The 24,489-nt window shown below is 54.0% G+C and overlaps 10 protein-coding genes across 10 annotated transcripts; 7 read left to right on the forward strand and 3 right to left on the reverse strand.

The window, feature by feature from the left end:
- Positions 1-213: 213 nt before the first annotated feature.
- On the forward strand, positions 214-1,280 carry Z520_11605 (uncharacterized protein; the record flags this gene model as incomplete). The annotated part of the gene is made up of 3 exons (XM_016782093.1): positions 214-1,008; positions 1,062-1,118; positions 1,170-1,280. 3 exons carry the CDS (start codon positions 214-216, stop codon positions 1,278-1,280), a joined length of 963 nt encoding a protein of 320 aa, XP_016626876.1.
- Positions 1,281-2,240: 960 nt separating this feature from the next.
- Z520_11606 (uncharacterized protein) lies at positions 2,241-4,088 on the forward strand (the record flags this gene model as incomplete). Its single annotated transcript, XM_016782094.1, has 6 exons — positions 2,241-2,366; positions 2,428-2,814; positions 2,877-2,987; positions 3,050-3,509; positions 3,584-3,709; positions 3,769-4,088. 6 exons carry the CDS (start codon positions 2,241-2,243, stop codon positions 4,086-4,088), a joined length of 1,530 nt encoding a protein of 509 aa, XP_016626877.1.
- Positions 4,089-5,075: 987 nt separating this feature from the next.
- Z520_11607 (uncharacterized protein) lies at positions 5,076-6,503 on the forward strand (the record flags this gene model as incomplete). The annotated part of the gene is made up of 3 exons (XM_016782095.1): positions 5,076-5,267; positions 5,381-5,572; positions 5,631-6,503. 3 exons carry the CDS (start codon positions 5,076-5,078, stop codon positions 6,501-6,503), a joined length of 1,257 nt encoding a protein of 418 aa, XP_016626878.1.
- A 1,166-nt stretch (positions 6,504-7,669) lies between these two features.
- On the forward strand, positions 7,670-9,419 carry Z520_11608 (uncharacterized protein; the record flags this gene model as incomplete). Its single annotated transcript, XM_016782096.1, has 2 exons — positions 7,670-7,818; positions 7,868-9,419. 2 exons carry the CDS (start codon positions 7,670-7,672, stop codon positions 9,417-9,419), a joined length of 1,701 nt encoding a protein of 566 aa, XP_016626879.1.
- A 1,190-nt stretch (positions 9,420-10,609) lies between these two features.
- Z520_11609 (uncharacterized protein) lies at positions 10,610-12,427 on the forward strand (the record flags this gene model as incomplete). Its single annotated transcript, XM_016782097.1, has 1 exon — positions 10,610-12,427. The coding sequence occupies one exon, from the start codon at positions 10,610-10,612 to the stop codon at positions 12,425-12,427; it is 1,818 nt and encodes a 605-aa protein (XP_016626880.1).
- Positions 12,428-13,130: 703 nt separating this feature from the next.
- Z520_11610 (uncharacterized protein) lies at positions 13,131-14,291 on the forward strand (the record flags this gene model as incomplete). The annotated part of the gene is made up of 1 exon (XM_016782098.1): positions 13,131-14,291. The coding sequence occupies one exon, from the start codon at positions 13,131-13,133 to the stop codon at positions 14,289-14,291; it is 1,161 nt and encodes a 386-aa protein (XP_016626881.1).
- An 859-nt stretch (positions 14,292-15,150) lies between these two features.
- Z520_11611 (uncharacterized protein) lies at positions 15,151-16,965 on the forward strand (the record flags this gene model as incomplete). Its single annotated transcript, XM_016782099.1, has 1 exon — positions 15,151-16,965. One exon carries the CDS (start codon positions 15,151-15,153, stop codon positions 16,963-16,965), a length of 1,815 nt encoding a protein of 604 aa, XP_016626882.1.
- Positions 16,966-17,331: 366 nt separating this feature from the next.
- Z520_11612 (uncharacterized protein) lies at positions 17,332-19,101 on the reverse strand (the record flags this gene model as incomplete). The annotated part of the gene is made up of 1 exon (XM_016782100.1): positions 17,332-19,101. One exon carries the CDS (start codon positions 19,099-19,101, stop codon positions 17,332-17,334), a length of 1,770 nt encoding a protein of 589 aa, XP_016626883.1.
- A 1,502-nt stretch (positions 19,102-20,603) lies between these two features.
- Positions 20,604-22,694, reverse strand: Z520_11613 (uncharacterized protein; the record flags this gene model as incomplete). The annotated part of the gene is made up of 6 exons (XM_016782101.1): positions 20,604-20,690; positions 20,740-20,869; positions 20,918-21,927; positions 21,987-22,198; positions 22,256-22,339; positions 22,391-22,694. The coding sequence occupies 6 exons, from the start codon at positions 22,692-22,694 to the stop codon at positions 20,604-20,606; spliced, it is 1,827 nt and encodes a 608-aa protein (XP_016626884.1).
- A 562-nt stretch (positions 22,695-23,256) lies between these two features.
- On the reverse strand, positions 23,257-24,063 carry Z520_11614 (uncharacterized protein; the record flags this gene model as incomplete). The annotated part of the gene is made up of 6 exons (XM_016782102.1): positions 23,257-23,392; positions 23,447-23,555; positions 23,612-23,722; positions 23,776-23,832; positions 23,892-23,974; positions 24,026-24,063. 6 exons carry the CDS (start codon positions 24,061-24,063, stop codon positions 23,257-23,259), a joined length of 534 nt encoding a protein of 177 aa, XP_016626885.1.
- Positions 24,064-24,489: the final 426 nt, after the last annotated feature.

The raw sequence follows: 24,489 nt of genomic DNA on the forward strand, positions 1-24,489 counted from the left end.
GGAAGCAAACCTCCAACGACCCTGCATCTGCCTTTCGCAGTCCAGCAGCCGTGGCGGCGGCAGCAATTCCGTTCAACATTAGCAATGTCATGATCACCTGGACAATGTTGCAGGTGTATGCTGGCTTACAGATAAAAAGAAGTTGTGTTGAATTCGCTATAGAAGGCTCCATTTGAAGGCGACAAGACAAGTTGTCTACATGAGCAGTACAAGATGCCTATCCCAACAGACGACCCTCGGATCCGCCTCCAGGCGACGGCTTTCGTCATTTATCATCATGCCGACCTTCAAAAAGCACGACAATTTTACACCGACTTCGGCATGTCAATAGCACATGAAACCGACCAAGAAATTTTCTTTCAAGGTTATGGCGTTGAACCATTCATCTACATAGCACGCCGTGCAGAAGGAGAGAGCTTTTTTGAAGGTGCCGCCTACGAAGTCGAGAGTAGGGCCGAACTGGAGCGAGCTGCTAAGATCAAGGACGCGACTTCAATCTCCTCGTTGAAAGCCCCTGGCGGGGGCGAAGTGGTGAGATTGACCGATCCTGTTGGTCACCATGTGTATCTGGTTCACGGGCAGACCAAGAAAGAGTGCACACCGCCCGGATTGAAGAAGTTGGTGGTCAACTACGAGGATGAGAAGCCCAGGAAAGGTCATTTCCATCGATTTGAACCCGGACCTGCACCCGTCCACCGCTGGGGCCACTACGGGGTCACCTATCCAGATGGGACTTATCAGCTCATGCTCGATTGGTACACCTCAACCCTCGCGTTGGCCGTGTCTGATGTCGTCTACAAGGACGACAAGCCCATCACATGCTTCTTCCATATTGACCGGGGTCTCGAGTTTACCGATCATCACGCCTTTTTCTTCAAGCGGGTTAAATCTGGACAGAAACCCAACGTCGCCCACGCGGCGTTTGAAGTGCATGACTTTGACATCCAGATGTTAGGTCACAATTACCTCGAGGAAAAAGGCCATGAGACCTGTTGGGGAGTTGGACGAGTGAGTAATTTGGCGTCTGTATCTATGCGAGCGGTGTGCTAACGCATACCTAGCACTTTTTGGGCAGTCAAGTATTCGACTACTGGTTCGATTCCAGCAAATTCATCGTGGTAAGTGCACTCCCATCCCACATTAGTGGAAAAATTTCTAAATTTCGACAGGAACACTACGCCGACGGAGACTTGGTAAATTCGGAAACAAAAATTGCGCACATTTCAGCAGGTCCGCACGCTTTGAAGACATGGGGACCACCGGTGCCAGAGACATGGTAACGAGAAATACTATGCGCGTATGCCGTGACCCTTGTATGCTTGTGTAGGCGTGGGACGAAAAACAAATAGCAAAGGCGCGTAAAGGTTAGATTTGGGACAAGGCATCCGGCATGCGTCGTGGGATACTTCGGCTCTGAAGGATGGACCTAGGGGCTCATGAAGGGGTTCTATCAACCCCGGGTTCGCGACCCGTGAGTATCATTTCGACTCAAATTTTAGAGTCGCCTGTATGGGAGAGATGCTGGACCAATGTTGCCTGCTTGGACCTGATTCCCATGAGTCCGAGTTCGAGTCCCCACTGGAGAGCACATCTGTAGAATAGTGATGTTCTTGGTCAGCCTCGTCGGATGATGTGGTATTATTAACACCGTGTTGAGAAAGTCTGCCGAGATTTACTCCCGACTAACAATCAGTAGGGATTACGGTCCGTCCAAGTTCCTGGAAGTCAGCTGCCCAAACTTCGGCGATATCAAGCAGATATTTCGCAGCGCCAACACTGATAGAAATATCAAAGCTCGCTTGAGATCCGACCCATTGAGAGATGTAGGATTGCAACCCCGCAGGAAGGGGATCCTACGGACTCGGCTGTGAAGGAGTGAAGCCTTGCCCAGACCCCTGCGCCGTGCCACTTTATCCGCCACCTCTGAACGCAAGGTTCCGTGCTTGATTCCGAATGCAACTGGCCAGACTCCCATGTGTTGTCGTGTGGCTGATGTAAACGACGTGGAAACACGGCAGCACTGGTCCAGGTCATGCGTCGCTCGCTTCTGGGATGACGAACTGAAAACAGATATGGCGGCCCTGAGGGCCCTCGTTGTCGCCATCCCCACGGGGCTGAAGAGAAGATCCCTTATATCCTGAGCTTCCCCTTTCCCCAAGATTCAACATGGAGATCCACCGAAGTCTCGCACATATCTTCTTTATCCTTACTTGCAGATAAAGCAGCCGCCTCACGTTTCCATGGAGCAGAGGCACCAGTTGACGCCGGAGCACGAAGCTTACCTCCTTGAACGCCATGGAACTACTGATCTTGAGCCCTTACCATCCGCCGACCCTAATGACCCTTACAACTGGCCCTCCTGGAAGGTAAAGTTCCCAGTCCTGCTCCCGTTGTGACAGGATTGAAAGCTGATGGCCGATTTCACAGAAAAACGCCAATCTCACTGTCGTGGCATTCCAAGGACTGACCACAGTTCTCAACGCTGCTGGTGTCATCCCGGCACTTCCTCTCTTGATGGAGGCTCTCGGCGTCTCCGTCCACAAGGCGACTTATATCATCGGCGTCAACATCCTCTTCCTGGGAATAGCTCCCTTGTTCTGGAAACCGTTTGCCAATCGCTTCGGAAGGCGGCCGACCTGGTTGCTCGCCACTCTCGGCAGTGGACTCTTGAACATAGGTTGCGTTTATTCCAAATCCTATGGAACCATGATCACCTTTCGGATCCTCACGGCCTGCTTTCTGAGCCCCGCTCTCGGCTTGGGCGGCGCTGTGGTCACAGAAACGTTCTTCAGCCACCAGAGAGCAACCAAGCTTGTGAGCTCCCGATATATCCTTCCCAAGATGCGGTCGAGCCACTGAGTCTGATTGACAGCCAGGGAATTTGGACTGTAGCTTTCACGATAGGTCCCTCTCTGGGACCGTTCCTCGCCGGTTTCATCGTCTATCACACAAACAACTGGCAATGGGTCTACTGGTTCTTTGTCATTGTGAGTACCTTCTGCAATTTTTCTAAGAAGATAATCATATTCCTGACACGGGTAAATCCCAGGTGAGCCTTGCGACATTTGTTGCCGCTCTGTTTCTTTGCCCAGAAACATTGTATATCCGAAACTCTCCGTCTGCACAACAACAATTGACCATCAAGAAGCAATATTTGAGCTTGCGCCGCATTGACCCCGCCCCATTCACCCTCACTGAGATCTTTCAGCCATATGTAATGCTACTGCGACCCAGTGTCTTGCTGCCGGCCGCTTCATATGCCGTGGTCTTTTGCTTCGCCAGTCCCGCAGTGAGCGTCATTATTCCGACCGCTTACGGAGAAAAGTTCGGCCTCAACGCGCAGCAGATCGGACTGCAGTTTCTGGCGATCATGATCGGTGCAATCATTGGAGAACAGGTTGGAGGGTTCCTGAGTGATGGAATGATGCGCTGGAAGCGCGGTGCAGCCGAAAGGAGGCCGGCAGAGTTCCGCCTTTGGGCATCGTATATCGGCTTCGCGACTGCGATCGGTTAGTAATCCTTTACCCTGATGAGTTTTCGCACGGTCTTTTGTCTGAGTCTGGTGAGCTGATTGTGGTGATAGCTGGAATGGTGGAATGGGGAGTCACGCTACAGAATGCTCCCGTCGGATGGTGGACTGTTAAACCAGATATCGGTCTGGGCATCTTGACCTTTGGACTCCAGGTCGTAACAACGACCCTAGTCACATGTGAGTACTAGACGCACGATTCTGTTTTCCCGAGGTGGTGTCAACGTTAACGACTCTAGATGCTGTTGATTGCAACCACAACGAGGCGGCCGCCGTGGGTGCAGCAATTAACCAGGTCCGGCAAATATGGTCTTTCATCGGCCCGTTCTGGTTTGTCCCCATGTATGAAGCCCTGGGGTTCGCAAAGGCTGGGGGGATGATGGCGGGCCTCATAGCGGCAGCTGCGTTGCCAATCCTAGCTTTGCACATCCTGGCATCATCCAGGCGGCGAGGCTCCGGTGTGCATTTCGAGCATCCTGACTCCAAGCCTGAGCACCAGTCTGTGACCACTAAAGATACTGGTGTCTCATCATACGTGGAAAAGGTTACTGAGGCTTGAGAAAGTTGGATCGCTGAGAGGTCTTTGCCAAGGGCTATTTTCTAACTGATCGCATTTGTATCAGGAAAGAACAAACTACGGTGTGGAGCAGGACCTGTTCTCGTAGGGTAAACCAGAATTTCAGATGCAAGGCATGAACACCCCTATCAAGGCTTGAGACGGCTACGAGGTTGCCTCTAGACAGATCTGGCCTCGGACAAGCAAGACCCTGTGTCGCTCGTTTAAGCAAAATGCCGCCTCCTTGGCACTGACGTATCCGAGTAGATATAACTCTCGAGTATCCCCATCTCCCTATGATGATAGGGTGGGAGGCGACGGAATATAGTAGGACCGGGCTAAAGCCGTGAGGGAGTAGAAGAGATTGGAAGGGGAGTGGACGAGGGAGCGATTCGATTTAACACCCGCTAGCTCGAGAGTTAAGCAACGGCGGTGTACTGGGTATTTGTTAGCGAAAGAGTCCCCAAGGTAGATAGATCGGGAATTATATAATGTACGTTCGGAATATCATGTGCCACGACACGGCTCCAAGTTTCCTCCAGTCCGACTGAAACGAAACCCAGCGGAAAAGCAACGGAGACCTCGAGGGAAAGATAAGGCTCTGCTCCATTCTTCCATACCCTGGCGGACATCGGTAGCGAAGGGGTCGAACGAAGCATCCGTCAACCGTTGCGCCCAAGGGAAGGTTCGGAACCGATTCTCAACTGCGTCTGATTGGCTGCTCCACACTTATGAAATAGGGCTTACATTGCAGCACAGGACGACGACCGGGGCCGCGAATGTCGGTGTGGAGGGCACGGAGGGGTACTTAGCCATTTGCATGGATGGAGAGACGAGGGGGAATGGGCTAGGTGCCTGAGGGTAGCAAGGCAAATTCGGCAAATCCATCAAAAAAGTATAAGAAGACCTTTGAATCCCTCGGAGCAGATCTGAGACTGAGTTGTAATATTGTAAACTCTCAACCCTGAAAGAGGGGGTAAACAAAAGAAAATGGGCTTGTTATCCAACATACCCGCTGACTCGCCCTTTACCTTGGATAACATCCCGTTCGGAGTATTCTCGACGGGCGACGACCCAACGCCGCGGTGTGCCACGGCCATTGGCGAATTTGGTTTGGATCTTCGCGCGCTCAGTAAATCGGGCTTCTTCCAAGACGCCTCGGTGGCCGATGCTCTGAGCCAGGTACGGAAAATATCATTATCCTCGTCCCCGTCGCAATGTCGCATCAGCAGCCCGCTGTAGACGAGGCTGTCTCTAAAGGGGGCTATTGTCAGGCTCTAACCAGCTCATAATAGGCGGCCTTGAACACCTTCGCAGCACTCTCAGCAAAGACTAGAACCGCGGCACGCGAGCAAATCATTTCTGCCTGCAAAGATGGCAAGGTTCCAGACTCGTGCCTGCATAAGTTGGCAGAGGTGAAGATGCATCTGCCTGTGGCCATTCCGGAATACACAGACTTTTTCTGCTCGCTTGAGCATTGCACCAACGTGAGTCTTTTGCATTGCGGATTTGCCTCGAAGCATTTTTTGCTGAACCCTCACACAGTGCATGCCTATAACCAACAGCAAAATTCCAGAGAACTTTTATCATGCTCCCTCAGCATACAACGGCCGAGCGTCCAGTGTCATTCCATCACCATCCCTAGTTCGTCGACCACGGGGCGTATATTGGAAAGCCGGGACAAAGGAACCCACTTACGGGTTGTCCCAACTTGTCGACTACGAGCTGGAAATGGGATACGTCGTGTCCAAACCGGTCCCGTATGGCGAGACAATCAAAGTGGACGATGCGCCAGACCACATCTTCGGCTTTGTGTTGCTGAACGATTGGTCGAGTCGGGATATCCAGATCTTTGAGATGCCGCCTCTGGGACCGTTCAATTCCAAGTCCTTCGGCACCACTGTCTCTCCATGGATCATCACCCTCGACGCCTTGAAGACGTTTCAGTGTGCGCCCAAGCATGAGATCCACCCGCTGGAGCACCTGCGATTCAAGGACTTCGAGCACGGCACTTTCGACATCAAACTCGCGGCGTCGCTCGAGCGAGACGGCAAACGACACCAGATCTGCACGAGCAATCTGCGCTACCTGTACTGGACCCCTTACCAGCAGATCACCCACCACGCGTCCGCCAACTGCGGACTGCGCACGGGCGATTTGATGGGCACAGGCACCGTCTCGGGCGACGCCAAGGACGAGAAGACGGGCAAGAAGTTCGAGCTGGGGTGTCTCTTTGAGGCGACTCAGCATGCCAGTCAGCCCATCGCCCTGAAAGGAGGTGGCGAATTGGGGTATCTTGAGGATGGCGATTCTATCATCCTGTCGGCGTGGTGTGAAGACTCGACGGGCCGGCGTGTGCTCGGATTTGGCGAGTGTCGCGGGAAACTGGTTGGAGCTGACGCATCGATTTCGCAATGATGGCCAAAGCGAGGTGTAAGGTTGCGCCGACAGAGTATAATATATCCGGTAGATTGAGTAGATAACTGTCTCCGTCGTGACTCCTTTTGGCCCAGCTGGTCATGAAGGCGGATAAATCGTGTACAGCGGAGCATTCGGTGACAATGCGCAGCTACGGCAGAACAAGTAGACATGTACACGCACCCAGAAAAACTGCAGCTGACGACCTCGGGAGGTGAGGGATGGTTTCTTTGTTGTGCAATTGATACTCGGTACGCCACTTCATAAAACATTAGAGGGGCCAGCTGACACCTCGCTTGGCCCGCATCTCTTCAAGTTACGCGAGCAGGGAAAGCGAATCGACAACGACGGCATTCCGGACTCATCCATCTGGCCGCCCTCGCCGCTTCGACAAACCGCCCGAAGATTCAGCTCAACCCCAACGTGGGCGAGACCCTGCAGGCATGGTCCTGTCTCGCTAACGCCTCTGGGGTTGGACTCGGTTGGGGCCCCCGTCGCTGACTTGGGGACTTTTTCGCTCTCCAGCCCGGTGGACCCTCTCTTCCTCCCTTAACCTAAGTTCGCAACGTGAGAATTGCATCCCGCCGGCATGCGAAGCACTTTCTAACCTGCCCGTCCCTTTCTCTAGCATGCAAAACACTCTTAATCCAATCGCCCGGAGGACGCAGTTTTCGAGCTGCGATGGTTGTCGCCAGTCGCGTCTTGCCTGTGACGCTGCTCGGATAGGCTCTGGGCCTGGGAAGCCTGGTTGGCCTGGATCCTGCTCGAGATGCCGACGTCGGAAGCGACCATGTACTTTCGAGGTAGGTCGGGATATGTTGTGTCTTTTTCTGTGTTCCCGCGGCTATGCTACCGCTGGAGAGAAAGGGAGAACAAAATAAGAGAACAAAAGCTTACCTCCAGTCTGTCAGTGGATGAATAATGCCAAAAAGACCGGCAGTCGAGGGCAGCGGAAGGCTCCAACTCCTCCCTCGGTAATAGGAACCTCTGAACAGTCCTCATTGTCTCCGGAACTCCGACAGCGCGACGGGGAAAATGATGCGCTGGTCAGTCTTTGCGAGTCTGCCCCTCAAGATGCCCCGGATCATGCTCGGTGCGTGCATTCAGACTTGATGCAGCAGTACCACTGATAAGGCCTCAGAAGTCTCTCTACGGAGTCACCCAACATGGTCACCGCATCCGCTTCGTATATTCCGCTAACTCCACCTTTGGAATACACAACAACATCAGTTGGAGACTGGCTCGAGCGGATCTACGAAAGCTGCTTCGACAAGGTCTTTGGCTTTTGGATGGGCAAACACGCATGCGCATTGGTGTATGGAACCGCCAGAATCTACATGACAACATCATGCTAACTTGGTCAGTGTCGACCCCAACTCTAGTATTATCTCACCTCCGAGCGAATACTTTTCCGAACTGGACGAGTCAATCTTTGGTGACTGGGAGGCACGGAATCAACAAGTTAGTGTCCAGTCACCCAGTCAAACACAGCAGAGATGGGACCAGATCGATCAATCCCTTAGACATGCCAAACAGTCATTTGCGGCACGGTGGTTCCACCTTCTACCGCCAGCCGAACGTGTAGGCGTGTTGCCTGAGCACATTGTCAGAGAGTTCTGGCGCAGGTCACGCAGAGATATGCTGAAGGTTGTAAATCGTGTGTCGTATCGTTCTGCCCTGACCCTGTTTCTCTTCTCCTTGACGCCCGTCCCTGTGGGAATATCGGAAGAGGAGGAGATGGACGGCTTAACAGGGCAACTTTGTGTCCAAGCCGCTCTGCAACAGATCCAACGACTTCGTGAGGGGCAGCGCAGCTGCCAGTTTAGTGGATCCATGGTGGTGCAGGCGTCCGACCCGTTGACAAGGCCGGCAGCGAGTTCCAAACTCTCGGACAGTTTTTTGCGGAGCGAAGCCCGGGCATTCTGGGCAGCGCTAACATTCGATACATCTTCCTCGCTCACACTGAATCTGAGATCAACACTCACGTCGGGACTGCATGGCGTGGAAGCTGAAACCTGTTGGCGGACGCTCAGAATGGGTGCATCATCCTTTCACACCAGGACCGAGGAATGGCGGAGAAATCCCTTCTCAATGACAGAGGATGAAGTCTTGCAAACCATAGCCGCCGCGGCAGCGGCAAAGCTGTATGTGTGGAAGATGATTTCTGTCTTGAAAGAGGCACTCAGAGAAGGCTCTGAAGATGAAAAGGTACTTCGAGCCTGGACATCAGCCGCTTTAGGCATTGAGATATTTCGAGTTACGTTTCGACCACTTCTCAACGACTGCGAACGACGTCTCCCATTTCTCGGTCAGGTGGAAAGGCTGAACTGGTACGAACTTATGCTGCATTATTACATGGGCATTATGATCCTTGTCGACGCGCTCGAGGTCGCGAGGCGTGATGATCTACTCTCGCAACTAAAAGACACAAAGCTCGAAGCCGAACATGAGATTTTCAGGGCGTTGAAATTCGGTCTGGATGGCCAATTTACCGTCGGTGGAACTCAACAACCGGGGTCGAGCACAGGGACGCACAATTCAAATTCGGACCAGACGATAAGTGCATCGTTTATCGCCCTCGACCCTTATCCTCATCATGTCGTTGCCGCAGTTCATCTTTTGGAGAAAGTCGTCAGCAAACAATATCGAAAGGGTCAGATCAAGCTGGAGGCGTACAAGCACGTGAACGGGACTCTGCTCAAGTGCCTTGCGGAGCTACCACAGACTTCCAAGGCTGTACAAGCTGCTCGCCAAAATCTGGAGAATTCATTCAAGGGGCTAGAAAATGCCGTCGTCCAGTTTCCTGCACCCGACAGTACACGTTGGCTTTCTGGGAGTCCTCCATCATCACTCTCTGCAATTGAACGACGTACTCACGAGGGATCGGATACCTCAAACATCCCAGCTGAAGTGTGACTCGAAGGGGTGGCCCAATGATCATCTTCTGAAGCCATGGCTACAGCAACCTTCGATTTCGCAACCTCCCATTATGGTTGCCACGCAGGTTGACCACTCGGTCCCGAGAGCCGAGACCGTTTTCCGGAACCGACATTTTGAGGTCGTTCATGACGAGAACTAGACGGCACATTAACCTAAAGAATGTGTAGCCACGTTTACTGTGGTGAAAAAGAAAGGCTGTCTGCGACGACCGACTTTGTTATATTAGTCAGTCTACCTGTCAATCCATTCCATCAGTCGATTCTTTGAAGTCACCAACAGCCTAGGACGGAGAATGGCGGCTATCGACGTACACCTTGTGCGTCTGGTGCATGTCCACGATGCGTGCAACTTAGGCCATTCGCACAAGCGCGAATATAGATGCAGGCCAGTCTTAGTCGCAGTCCAGCACGATGGGGCAAGAGCGCTGTGCGCCCTCTCCTTGAACATGTTTAGAAAGCTGTTGAGGGTCAGGATCTTTACGCCTATCCCCCTCCCGCTGCAGGCATAGAAATTCCGGACCCCTGACAGTACGCTTTCCAGGATGCAGAATGACCACTGGCGATCGAGCTCGGATATCCGGAACGACTCCAACGCTCTGACCAAGCCGAGCGGGAGACCTCTGGCTGGCGAATTGTCGACTGGAAGATGATTGCCTTGAGAAGGAACAAGGAGGTTTGCCGCAAGTATGTGATGCCTTGTCAGCGCAGGTGCGTCTAGGAGCTCTTTGCGGCAATGCAAGGATATTATATAACGGCTGATTGTTGCTTGTCGGCGCCTGTGCTGTTTCCTCTTTTGGACAGTATAGCAAGTGCACGTGTCCGCCAAGACCGAACGCACCGTGATGTCATTGGCTCCGACTTTCCCGATGCCGGTGGGTGCCCGTCGAGCCCGTCGAGCCCCGTCAATGCCACCCAAAGAAACGTCCCTCATGGCCTCGGTGCTCAACGGCCATTGCTTTCCTTTCTCTGTCTCGTAACTCCCTTCGACTTATTCAGCAGCACCTCACACCTCTCTTCGCTCGTGAAACCCTATCGTCCAGGCCATGCTAAAAGCCTGTCACGCCCCATCCATGACCTCCGTGATCTGAGGTTGTGCCTCTGCCATCAGGACATGGTAGAGATACCGGCCAAGATCAACAATCACCAAGGTAGATTACCCCCGCCGTCATGCCCGCCGATTCCATCTTTCCGGACTTTGTTCTCGGCCACCCCAGGCATCACAAGACGAGGCCTCAGGGGGTGCCGCACCAAGAACAGCGCAAGGCTAGACCGCCGAAGGGCGTGAGGGATAAGGTTCCCTTCTACGGCAAGTTACCGCATTATGCTGGCCCTTACGAGGTTGGGATAATCGACATCGAAGTGCCGGCCAAGAACCCTCGGTCCTTCTCAGACATCAAGAGGCATGGCGTTCGGGCCCTTGCACTCGAGACGGTGTTGATGACAATCTACTATCCCGCCCATCTGCATGTCAAATACAACCCCGGCGCTCCGACCAAAATGCAAAGGTTCCGCCCAACATGGCTGACACGGCCGAGAGATCAGACGAGCCGGGGTTATGGGAAATTCGCCGATCTCCCGGAACACTTGGTCATGGCCTTCTTCTTCTGCACAACCTGGTACACGAAAATCCCCGCGTACAAAAATGCAAGACTGGCAGAACACTGGCCCCCTTATGGAGAAGCTTCCCCGGGCAGTCGGAAGGCTGTGGAAATAGAAGGGAAGCCCCCCGCCCGGGGCCCGCGGATGCCCAAATTCCCTCTCATCATCTTCAGTCACGGATTGGGAGGCACCAGGACGTGCTACTCATCCGTCTGTGGAGAGTTTGCCAGCCATGGCTTTGTGGTGGTGGCGCTCGAACATCGCGACGGAAGCGGCCCGAGAACTCACGTCAATCACTCCGACACTGGACCGGGAAGCAGGCACTGTACCGAGGTCAACGGTAACGTAGAGCACAAAAAAAAAGATGCGAAGAGGCCCTACGATACGGTAGACTTTATTTTCGCCCAAAGCGACAAGCACGACACAACGCCCGGCCACAAAGTGGACCATAAACTCCGCAATGCCCAAACTGATCTGCGGTTGGCTGAGATCGACGAAGCCTACCAGATCATGCAGGAGATATGTGAAGGGAATGGCGAAAAGGTCGCGGCGAGAAACCTGCGGGTCAAGCCTGCAATTGGGGCTTCCAAGATCGGTCTGGATGGCATTGACTGGTCGTCGTGGAAGGATCGATTCTTCACCGAAGGGGTCACCATGGTTGGACACTCGTTCGGAGCAGCGACGACCATTGAGGTCCTTCGGCAGAAACATCGGTACAAATACATCACGCAGGGCATCATCTACGACATCTGGGGACAGCCGGTGCGGCCGACTTCGCAAGAGCGGGAGAGCCGCATTCGAGTCCCGCTCCTGGGGATCAACTCGGAGGCCTTCATGTACTGGCCCGACAATTTCGAAGTGGCAAAGGCCGTGACGATGGAGGCCCTGGAGACGGGACATCCGGCCTGGCTGCTGACCGTGCGCGGCACAGTCCACATCTCCCAGTCGGACTTCTGCATCCTGTACCCCCAGCTGGCCAGCTACCTGATGAAGACCACCATCGACCCCGTGCGCGCCATCGACATCAACATCGACGCGTCTCTGGAGTTCCTGGCCCGCGTCATGCCCCGTGAAGTGCACTACGAGCAGCCCTTCCTCAGGAGGATGAGCAGCAAGAAGATGCTGGATGTGCCCCCACTGGATGACCTGCCGACGGAGCATCGACCGAACAAGAAATGGACGGCCGTGCGGTTGAAGGTCGAGCACGAGGCGCGGAAACGGCTCACCCCTGGCGCGAGGAAGCGGTACTGGGAGAAATTGCGGCGTGAGGGCATCGGGGAAATTTGGCTGCACATCAACCCTGACAGTACGCCTGAGCTGGAAAAATGCGAGACCTGCCGCATTCCCAGGTGGACAGAGATTGACAGGCCGAGTTCGAGGGAGTGACTTGGCGAGATGTGTGTGTGTGTGTGTGTGTGTGTGAGAGAGAGAGAGACAATGGTCCCAACTAAAGGACATTCCGAGCAACTTACTCTATAAGCCTTGATGGAGCCGAGATCATCCAGAGCCCCCATAAGAACCGGTCCTTTTTTCTTGCACGTGAAATTCCGACCATTGCACCCTGATGTATGCCTGTGCCGCTCCATCCAGGAAACCAAAGGGTGGTAGGTAGGTAGGTAGTATGTACGATGTATTCGTCAACGGAGGGTCGGTCATCCCATTCACCGAGTCGATATGTCACCACCGGGCGCGGTGGGGCTGGAGAGGAGGGGCAATGTTCAACTTTGACCTTTGGTTGTCCCTTCCCCGCGATTTGATGAGGTGACTTTTCGCTTTCTGAAGGATTAATGTCCGCCTCCAACCGGACAAACCCCCCGTTGTCATGTCGTCGGAGGAGAGTAGGCCTAATATACTGCCGATTGGCGACCAAATACGGGTTGAGATGGGGCCTTCCACCGCGATGCGAACCCTGCCGTCACGACATTTCTCGTACAGATACCTAGCTACGAATGGGTCTGCAAGGAAAACCCTCCTCCTTCGCACCGTGCGCGACGACTCAAAAGTTCTCTTCTTTACCCCGTTCTGCCTGTAGTCTGTCGTCGCTAGCGAGAAAAACAGGGGTGGCCAAAAATAAGCGATCAACCCAACCATGCCGGCAGTTCAAGGACATACGGATGGGCAACTTGACGAGGTCAAGAATCTGCTGCAAAAGTACGTCGACTCGGGCGAGGAACTGGGTGCTTCCATCACCGTCAACCTGAATGGTGTGGACGTGGTGGACATCTGGGGAGGATACGCGGACCGAGACCACAAGCGCGCGTGGGAGAGGGATACCATCACCAACATCTTCTCCACGACCAAGACGGTCGCGGCCTTCGCGGTGCTCCTGCTGGTCGACCGGGGTGTCCTCAGCGTAAATGACAAAGTATCTCGGTATTGGCCCGAATTCGCCGCCAACGGGAAGCAAGACATTGAGATCCGTCACATCCTCTCGCACACGTCGGGCGTGGCGGGATTCGACGCGCCCGTGACTGTCGAGGATATCTGCGACTCTCCCAAAGTTACAAAGTTGCTGGCCGCGCAGGCACCCTGGTGGGAGCCGGGTACGGGGTCGGGATACCATTCATTCACGCAGGGGTACTTGATCGCGGAGATCGTCCGGCGCGTGACGGGCAAGTCGCTCAGGGAGTTCATTGCAGAAGAGATCGCCACGCCCCTCGACGCCGATTTCCAGCTGGGATGTTCCGACAAGGACGAGCCGCGCCGATCCGACGTGATTCCGCCTCCCCCGGCCGGTCCTCCTCCCCTGGAACCAGGCTCGATTGGGTTCCGCGTCATGACCAACCCGGCCATGCGCGCCGAGTTCGCCAACAGCGAGCTGTTCCGGAAGGCAGAGATTGGGGCGGGCAACGGACACAGCAACGCGCGGGGCGTCAACCGCATCCTGTCCGTCATCTCGATGGATGGCAAAGTCGGGGTCGGCGAAGGCGAACGGCGCTTCATCTCCCCTCAGACCATCGATCTCATCTTCCAGGAACAATCCAACGGGTTAGATCATGTCTTGGCCTTTGGGGCCCCGATCCGCTGGGGCATTGGCTTCGCTCTCCCAGCGAAAAATACATGGATTGACTGGCTGCCCGAGGGGAGGGTGTGTACTTGGGGCGGATACGGCGGGTCTATGGCGGTGGTGGACTTGGACCGCAAGCTGACCATTTCGTACGTCATGAACAAGATGGACAACGTGGGCCTGGGCTCGGACAAGGCGAGGGCTTACATTGGGGCGGTATATAAAGCCTTGGGAGTGTCTTGAGGGCACTCGTCCCGACATCGCCAGATCCATTCCGTTTCAAACGTCCTCAGCACTGAGAGTTTCGGGAACGTCTTCGACGGTTCTTTTGTTTTTTCCCCCATCTGGCCAGCACTTCCGCGCAAAGTCAATAGTTCTTGCTTAATCATCTTTCCCCATGAGATAAGTATGGGGTATTAATATAGTTGCTGCTGGCTCAGAGAGTCGTGGGGCCCCTCCAACGGCAGGTTCCCACCGGGTCGAGCAGTATGCTTTTGACGCCAGAATTGTAACCTGTGTTGACGTTGAATGTGAAGGGGTGACTCGTGGATCCCGGTTGATGCAAGCCAGGCGTTTTCCTACGAGACCGTCCCGGGGTGTGCATCTCAAGCCCAAAAACCAGGCCTGTGGCAGGCTAAGACAACTCGATGCACCCTCGTAGGTACCAATACCGAGTATTCGGTACAAGGTGCCGTCCAAGGCTGAAAGGTGTGCCCACACCGTATGGTAGGTAGGTACCTAAGTACCCAGTACCTATTTAGGGAACCCAGTACTCGTTAAAGGCAGGGCCCGCCAGGAGCATCTTCGGACCGAGGCATGTGGACGTGTGGACCAATTCCGGCGTCTCTCCAGGTCTTTCTCCACGCCCTGCGCAACTCAAAAGCCAATGCGGAGATGTTCACCTTTATATTACCTTCCATTGATACACAAACCTCCCGCCTTCCCAAGCTTTGCGGATTGGACTGAGCGAGTGAATGACTGAGTGAATGAATGCTTGCAGTCCCTCGAGGTCCTTTCTCCAAGTTGATCTGATCCCCAGTCCACCACACCACACACACACACCACACACACGCACGCACACGCACGCACACGCACAGAAACAATGTCGTCTTCAACATCAGACCCGTCATCTCCAGCATGGAAAGCCATCGCGGCACGCAAACAAGCCTCTCGGTGGTCCCGGATCCCATCGCAATGGCACATCCCCTCCTCCATCCTCCCGCATGACCCTCCAACCCTCTCCCACGGTCCCCAGAACGTTCTGAACACCCCCCGCCAATTCCTCTCGCACTCCGAGATCGAAATCACCGAGTCCTACACCGTCGAGACCCTGCTCTCCGCGCTGGCCACAAAGAAGCTGTCTTCCCAAGAGGTGGTCTCGGCCTTCTGCCACCGCGCCGCCATCGCGCAGCAACTGACAAACTGCCTGACGGAGCCGTTGTTCGAGTCTGCCATATCGCGCGCAAAGGAATTGGATACATACCTGAGCCAAAACGGGAGGCCGTTCGGGCCACTTCACGGATTACCCATATCCGTCAAAGACACATTCAACATCAAGGGCGTGGACACGAGCATCGGCCTCGCTTCGCTATGCGAGAAACCCGCGTCCCAGAACGCGCCCTTGGTCAATTTGTTACTCTCACTAGGCTGCGTGATCATTGCCAAAACAAACATCCCACAGACGCTCGCCTCGCTCGACAGCGTCAACAACGTCTTCGGTCGGACCATGAACCCCATAAACCGTCTCTGCACGGCGGGCGGCTCCAGCGGCGGCGAAGGCGTGCTGGTTGCCATGAAGGGGAGTATCATTGGGATTGGGACTGACATCGGTGGCAGTATCCGTGTCCCTGCAATGTGTAATGGATTGTACGGGTTTAAGCCGTCAAACAACCGGATCCCTTACGGTGGGCAGGCACTCACGGGAAGGGAAGGAATGAGTCGCACGAGCGTCCAGGCCGTGGCGGGACCGATCGCGCGATCTGTGAGGGACATTGACGTCTTCATGGCCGAGGTGATTCCCCGAGCGACGCTATGGGGGGAGGATTGCATGCCTTGTCCATGGCCCTCGCCCTCGCCCTCCCTTTCTACCAGTGGTCCTCCTCCTCCTCCAGAGATAAAAGGAAGCGGCCCGAACGGCGAACTAGTAATCGGCATTCTGCGGAGCGACGGAAACTGCACGCTCCTGCCACCCATCACGTCCATCCTCAACGAAGTCTCTGTCGCCTTGTCGAGCAGCACCAGCACCACCACAGGTACGAGAATCCAGGTCAAAGAACTGCTGACCCCGCCGGCATGGACGCGCTCACAGTCGGTCATGTCGAAGCTGATGGGCGTGGACGGCGGGGTGGTCATGGACGCGATGATCAAGGCGACGGGCGAACCGCTCGTGCCGTGGATGGGGACGCGGTTCCGGTCCGCGGGGAAAGCCCAGCCCCTGGAGCGCGTGGCCGAGTTGCAGGCCCAGCGCGCCCGGCTCGAGCGCGAGATGCTGGACCTGTGGAGCGAAGTGGTGGACCACCAGACTGGCCAGCGGAGACAGTGTCTGGACGCCATCGTCTGCCCCGTCGCGCCGCACCCGGTGCCCCCCATCGAAGGCTACAACGCCGTCGGCATGACTTCTTCCTGGGTCATGTTCGACTACCCCGCCGGTACCGTGCCCATCCGTCCCGTTGTCGAGGCCGATCTGGAGCTTGGCAGGCCGTTGGCTGCTGGCAATGTGCTCGGTAGCTGGGACCAAAAGTGCCGCGAGCTGTGGGATGAGAATGTCACAGATCGCAGGGTGTATCTCGACACGCCGCTCAGCGTCCAGGTCGTCGTGCAGAGGGGCAGGGATGACTGGCTGTGCAAGGTCATGGGCGTTGTTGACGAGGTCATGAAGTCTCAATCTGCTTCTTCGAATATCAAGGCGAGGTTGTGACTCACCAATACCTATGTAAATGTACCTGGCTAGGTGAGTACTAGATACCTTGGTATATAGTCCGTAGCCTTGTGATGCAAAACTAAACCTGATCCCTCATGCATTAAGCCCAGGTTGCCCTGCGACCAGCAGCCCCGGTTTCCATTCCCTGTTCTCCAGCGCTTGCTATGTATACGATCGACATGCATGTGGTCCAACCAGTCTGACTGCTCAGTCGATCAAAGCTCCCTCGCACGAGCACGAAATAGGTCTCACATCTTCTGGACATCAAATACTCAACACTAAAATCCTGTCATCTGTCCTTTCATGGAAAAAAGCGACGTGGCTTTCTGCTCAAACATAGAATGAGGCATGAGCTGTTGGCGACTAATCAGTCTCGCTCCTCCTCTTTCCAGTCTGCAGGGTTAGTGGCTCTCCGTTTCTGCCTGCACTACTGCCCGAGGCTCCCCGAACATGGTCATGCGCATCCAAGGGTACAGTATGCGCGCGGTCCACATTCTGTTGATGTCTTCCGGGCATAATGGTATCAAAGTCGTTCTTGATGTCTCCCACGGGCCACTCTTGCAGAATCTTCCGCTCGAAGGCGCCCAGCGGTTCCTCCTCCATCTCGAGACCATGTGTTTTGCCCTTGTTCTCCAAAATCTCAACTTTGCCTCTCTTCTCTCCGTTTTGGGATGGGGGTTCGATGACCTTTTCTGGGTAGACTTGCTTTTTCCAAACCACATTCTTCATCTTACCAACAGCCCCAGGGGCATCAACGGCAATGGGCGTGTCAGGATTGGTCTCCACTCCGTGCATAATCCAGCCTTGTAGTGCTTGCGAGTCGTATGTGCCCTTGTCGTTGTAGCCCAGGCCGTGTTTGCCCATGCGGATACGGACGCTGCTGTGGATTGTTTCGTTGGTCCTTCTCAATCGTGGAAGGGCGTGCTTGTCGTCCTCAAAGAGGCTAATGAACCGATGGAAGATCTTGTGCATCATCCAGAAAAGCACCCCATGCTGGGAAGCGAGCTCTTGCTCGCGGTATTCGCCAGGAGTGCGAATGCGCGAGCCGCCTAGCCTGAAGAACATGCTCATGCTGTCGTGGATTTTGCCTAACCCCCAAGGCCGCGGGTGTACTCTGGTATTGCTGACTGTGGCCATGCGGCCTTCGTGAGTGAATGTCTGGTGTCGTCCGGAGAGGGTCAGATCGTCCTTTTGCACTGGCGTAATGTAGTCCATGATGTAGTCGTGATTGATTGTGAGAATCGGGTCCAGCTGGCTAATCATCCACGCCAGGGTCAGGTTTGCCAGGGCGGTGTCGTCGTAGCTGCCGCCAATGTCGCTATGCACGCCCGGGAACCAACATTGCTTGAGGATCTTCAAATCGTGGTGTTCGACATGTGGCCAATCCCAGACTGTGGGAGAGAAAGATCGCCGATGTTCGTCGAGGGCCAGAGCCTGAAATGCGTACTCGATGTTTGACTCAACCCGTGTGTCGACAAAGGCAAAGTCTGTGCTGGGTGGCTGGGGCAAGAGTCCGATCATGGGGATGCCCAGTCCACCGACAGTGTCCCAGACAGCGACACACTTGACCTTGATGTGTGGTCGTGTCAGGCCATTATCGATGAGCTGCTTCTGGTAATGTGGATGGGTGACCGGGGGCTTGTGGCCCGCAAATGGCAGGTTTGGCCACTTGGTCTTGAAGTCCTTCTTCTGCTGAAACTCCCAGTCTTCAAAAACCTGAACGAAATACTCCAGACCTTTCGAGGTGAGGAGTCCAGCCGCGTTGATCAAGCTTGAGATCGAGCGAGCGGTGAAAGCTCCTCGCGAGAAACCTAGCAGGAAAATCTCATCTCCGGGGTTGTAGTTGAGACAGATGAAGCTGTATGCTTCCCGGATGTGCTCTGCGAGGCCCTCACCAGTAGCACCTCCAATGACTCTGTCGTACAAAGATGGGGTGCCCGTGCCAATGCCGTTTTGGTAGAAGACGACCTGGGTGATTGACTGATGGGGAGTGGTGGACTTGTCGACGCCCGTAGGGGGAATGGCTCTGGCAATTCGGGTGACATTGCTGGGAGTCTGGTAGTCGCCGTCGCTGTCGAGCCATGTGCCGTCGCAGCACACGACTATGCGTTTCTTGGGATGTGATGGTGCCATGGTGTTGGAGATGGTGAGCGTGGGAAGAGTGGGAGAGACTTCTCACTTCCTATGACATTCGCCTGGACTGTCAATACTCGGTCAGTCGGCGGCTCTGAAGCGAGTAATCAGTCCTCGCAACTGGCCACGCAAGCCTCTTTAATGTCTTACATGGGGGAAAGCACTATTTCGTGCTGGGGGCTGAAAGGGTTGATTTATACCTAAGTAGTGGTCTAGCTGCCAACGGGGCACGAACAACTCCCTTCTTTTTTCAGCTGCTGGTCTTGTGCACCGTCAATCTTCAGCCTCCAGCATTGGCACCGGTTGGCAAAGGCGCGAGGAACCCTTCTGGATGTGCTGCTGAGGGCATCCGAAGGCCCAGAACGGTGACTCTGCATGCAGGTTCGTGGCACCAGCAGCTAGTGAGCCAACGAGAATCGAGGCGGGCGACAGACTGCGTCCGATTCAGGGACGCGGCGGATCTTGATTGGGCGGCAGCGGTGAGAGGAGATTCAGCTCTCGATCAAGTCGAGCAGTAGCACCAGTTCGCCCACCCGTCGCCCACCAGTCGCCCACCAGTAGGTCGATCACACGGTCGCTAAAGGCGGTAAGGCCCTCAGGCGGCCTGGCGTCCGTCCCTCGCTTCCAGGTTCAAGTCGGTAGACAAGTGTCAAGAGTGTGTAACGGGAGACGAGCGCGATGCAGTTTTTGACATACATCCGCAATTGCTCCCCGAGGCCTTTTGCGGCAACCACCACCTCGTGACGACACTGGCTTGACTGGGCAACGACCTGCACCCCAGCTAGCCACTATTCTGTACGAGGTACCGAGTACAAATTCTGCATCATGTCTTGACTCTTGCTCGAGGTCCTGAGACCCCAAATCTCTTTTCTTCATTTTTTTGTGTGGGTTCATTGTCTGTCTGTCTGTCTGCTTGCCTCGTTCTTCGGCTCTAGAATATCAAACCACGGGGTATGCCGTCCAGTAAAATATGTACATATGAGCAGATCTCAGTCTGTTGGCCTTGCCCTCGCTCCCAAAGTCCAATCTCTGCTGACCAAGGTCATATCTTCATCTGCCTCGCCAAACTCCAGCGATGCCACTGCGGTGATCCATGAAATTTTTTGGGAAAAAGAGACGCAAGAAACCTCCACCATCAATTCCCATGTCGAGATAACTCGTTCTTCAGTCAGCCCAGTCAAGACAAATCCACTCTGCAAGGAACACGGGTGCTCTGATGCTATTTCGTGCTGCGCTTGTGTTAGTCTCATCACCAGGTCTGTGGTTACCTCAGCTTGTACAATCTCACAGCAAAGCTGCGGATAGATTCATTTCTCTTTTTTTGCATTTTTCAGCATTTTCACCTTTTTTTGGTGTGGTGGTTTTCATAGCAACTTCTGCTCCAAGGCATGTAGAAGCGCAAATGAAGTAACCGAGCCGGCGCGATCACACGGTCATATTTTCAGAAAGAGACTGTTGATGTTCTTCAAGAAATCATCAACAGCACGTCAGCCCCTGCACCATCACGCGGGTGCAGCTGTGGGGGTTGGCGTTGGCGTAGCTGTCATCAGTCTTGGTCGTTTCACGGCATCGCCGTCCATTTCAACGTCCTACAAAGGATCAGTACGCGACCGGTAATATTTGATAGTGTGGACATACCTCGACCTCGTTGATGCTACGTCGGACCGGCTTGGCCTCTGCTTTGGGATTCTTAATCACCTTCTTGACCGGTTTGGTCGGTCGGACTTCGCCGGCTTTCGTATCGAAGAGATCTTCAGGTAACTCCCAACTGATTCTGTCAGCACTTTTCAAAGAAGCAACGGTCAAAGCAGCATACCTTTTCGACGACGCGAGATTGAGGAAATGGACTTCCGCATTGTAGTTGGTCCACCCCTCGCAAACTTGCTTGAACGCCTGGAACGCTTGGACTAGATTCAAGCTTCCTTTAGCCACCGTGTCGATCCCGATGTAGAACGTGTAGGTGTGGACAGTGTGCGCGTCCTTGTCCATCTCCTGACTGGTATTGTCCGACAAGGGCACCGCGGCACCATCCCCATTGGCAGTCACCAGTTCAGGATCGGTCGTCTCGACGGTCTTCGTCTCTTCTACTTTGTATTTCATGCTTCCTCTCTGTACTTCTCGGATTTGGTCGACATCCTGGCACTTGTGCACGCGCTTGAAACCCTTGGTAAATGGTCGAGCAAGTTCAATACCTTTTGTGCCTTCCAACTGCATGACAAAAATCCGAACTTTGCTTTCGACAAGACCCGCCCACGCCTTGGCTGCATCGCCGTTCAACGCACTTGCCGTCACGCTCAAGTAGTATTTGTGGTCTGCAGTGAAAAAGGTGTGCTTCTGGAATAACTCGCTCCACCGAGCTTTGCCGGCAAAGATCTTCGAGGCTATCTTGTCGGCCCTCTCCAGCTCCCGCAGGATAACCGTCTTGCCCGACTTGGAAATGTTGTAAGTCGCGCACATGCTTGGGAAGGCAGGTGTGATGATTGGCATGATATTCTTCTCGTCTCCTTTATAGAGCACTGGGTTCCAGACCTTGAATCCGTGATTGGGACCTAGATTCTTCGGCTGCTCAATGTCCTTCAACATCACCGGCAGAGGCCAAGGCCACTCTTTCATGATATAGAAGAATTTCCCCACAATTGTAGCACCGACCGCATGGGGGTAAAATTGACAGACACGCGCAACGAGCATGGCCCAAGCGACACCACCAGGATAGCCAACAATATTGGCATATATAGCTCTTCTCTGCGCCCACAATTTGATCGCCCGCAGCGCTGTCCGGAAGGTCTTCTCGACGGGAACGAGGCTAAGGATCTCATCGGTAACACGCTAGACTTGTCAGCTTGACTCCAGGCCCGGGGAGAAGAGGATAGGCTGCTGAGACTCACTGGGCCGGTAACTGCACGTATAGACGCCTGATCCAATCCAATCAAGAGACTGTTGTCGTTCAGACTGAGTTTGGGAGGAATTGTCTGCAGGGTTGCAATTGAGGCGAAGATGAGATCGATCTCAATGTCATTGACCACGAGTTTGATGATGGGGACGAAGGAATCGGGGACCGGAACAAGCGAGGAAATGGTGCTGGGTGCCCTTTTCTTCTCTTCACTCTTCTCTTTATTGTCCTTTTCCTTCGCTTGATTGTCCTTCTCTATGGTACGCTTCAAAATTGCAGGAAAGAAATCGAAGAAATCTTCGCGCTTCACGTGCCTCGGGGCTACGGCGAGAGTGTCGATATCAGAGCCTAGTTTCTGTCAGCATAGCGTCGGCACAGCAACATCGAGTACTCTCTGACCAGGTCCATAGACGCCGAGGCGATAACTGCCGTAAGGATAGACCTTTCCGCCGAACTGGTTGATCTGCGACGGAGGCAGTCCCTGCTTTCGACTGACCTCACGGACAAACTCCTGGGTGGCGTTGTTCAGCAGTTTGAGAACCTCAATCCGCTTCTGCGTCTGGTCTTGCGGTTCGTAGTTGTTTTCCCTCTTCAACTCTTCAACTAATTCGGCAGTCTTCTCATTATCTAAGGGTTCGGGGAGGGCCATGGACATCGGACCGGTGATGCCATGTTTGGGGTTTCTCGGTTCGGAGTCAGCCATGGTGTGCGCCGATTGACGCTGTGGGCTGATTCTGCGGTGCTGTCCGTCGGGCCCAGGTCGCGCGATCAGGATTGTCGATGGAGAAACCGATCGTTAGGCAACCGAAAATGGTGTCCGGCTCTGGCAGACAATGAAAGAATCAGTTGGGTAAAAAGAGGAAAAGAAGGCATGAAAGAGGCAAAGACATCTTCACCATCCCCAAACTCCAAAAGAGAGATGAAAGTGAAAAAAGCAAGGACCAGAACAACAAGGGTGTACTGAAGAGAGGTGGTTTTACAAAGAAACATTCAACAGCACCATGACAGAGGGGCGCAAGTGACTGGATCTGCGTAAACCATGCAAACAGTCCAAACAGTCCAAACAAAAGTATCGCTGGCCCCTGATGTCTTGGCAACATCCTGACCTCGACTGCCATCTCACTTGTTATCCTACCATCATTTCCTCAGATACAGGACAAGCTCAGAGCATGCATTCAGGAATCTGGGATCATCATACGATTTGTTCTATTGGCTCGGAGTCAAGACTCGGAAGGTCTGGGATCACACCTAACTAATCTTTCTCCTTACAAGGTGACTTCCTCGAGCTCCCCGCTGTCAAGGTGGAAGACAAATCCCCGAATGTTGGATTTCAGCGACTCCGGAACAAAAGGGGATTCTTTCAAGAACGTCATGCTCTTCTTCACATTTGCTTGGAGAGAACTGCCAAAACAATGTCAGTTCTGTGAGACAAGCGTACGCATACATTGATCTTACCCCGTGATCTCGTAAAACTCCATATTGTTAATCTCTGCCTCAAGATTCGGGGCCCGTTTCCTCAATTCCCCTTTGACCACGTTGTCTCTGTACATGGTTGCCCCGCAGTCTGCATCACACAACGTTAGCGCGGCAAGGACAGTGTCTCGTCTTGGATCAACCTACTGGTGTGCTGGACAATGATGACATCGGTGAAATTCAGGAGAGTGTCAATGGAGAGGAGGGAGTTGACGGCGAGCTGGGCATTTCCACCAGCAACTCGGCAGACAACGACTTCTGCAACGTGGGTCAATCAACAGCCTCAATCGCGGAACAGGATATGGGTTTACCTCCAGTCTTCAAGTTGAAGATGTTCTCCGGAATACAGCGTGGATCAGCGCAACTGACTTCACAGCATGTCAGCCCTTCTTTTCGCAGCTGGCCGAAGCACTGAGGATATACTTACTGATCAAGATGTGTGGCATCTCAAGCTTTCGTTCTTGCATTTCGGCAAAGGTAGGGATCGGCTTGTGCTCTTTGAGAGTTGCCCTGTCGGCAGTCAGCCTATGTTCAGGGCAAAGCGATCGTCACTTGACCTACGCATGGCGGTCGATAATGTCTTGGGCTGTTGTCACCATGGTGGCTTATGGTTGTCTAGGTCAAGAAGGGCCTGGCTGAGTTATGTGCTACAATTTTGGTTCTGGGGAATCACCGAGAGCTATTTGGCTTGTTGATGTCTGTCGAAATTTCGACCTCTGGGGCGACATACGCCTTCTTATAGACATGGAAATTCTCAGGCTGGCTAATTGAAGGCTCTTGGAGGCCTTGAATGATGATGATTTCTACCTCCGCGCGATATCGATATGAGTATCGTCATCGTCAACCCCCCCTTCCGTCGATGCTGAATAACACCAAACGATGACATTGCAGAATCCCAATCCCGGATTTTCAATGGGGAAGGTGTCTTCGTCTGCTTGGTTTCGGGTCGGGAAAGCCGCAATGGGTTTCCAAAGGGGCTTTGCTCTGCTTCAGAAGAATACCGCAGCTATACGAGGTACACAAGC

This window comes from Fonsecaea multimorphosa, assembly GCF_000836435.1.
Source record: "Fonsecaea multimorphosa CBS 102226 unplaced genomic scaffold supercont1.40, whole genome shotgun sequence".
In the NCBI taxonomy this organism is placed as follows: Eukaryota; Fungi; Ascomycota; class Eurotiomycetes; order Chaetothyriales; family Herpotrichiellaceae; genus Fonsecaea; species Fonsecaea multimorphosa.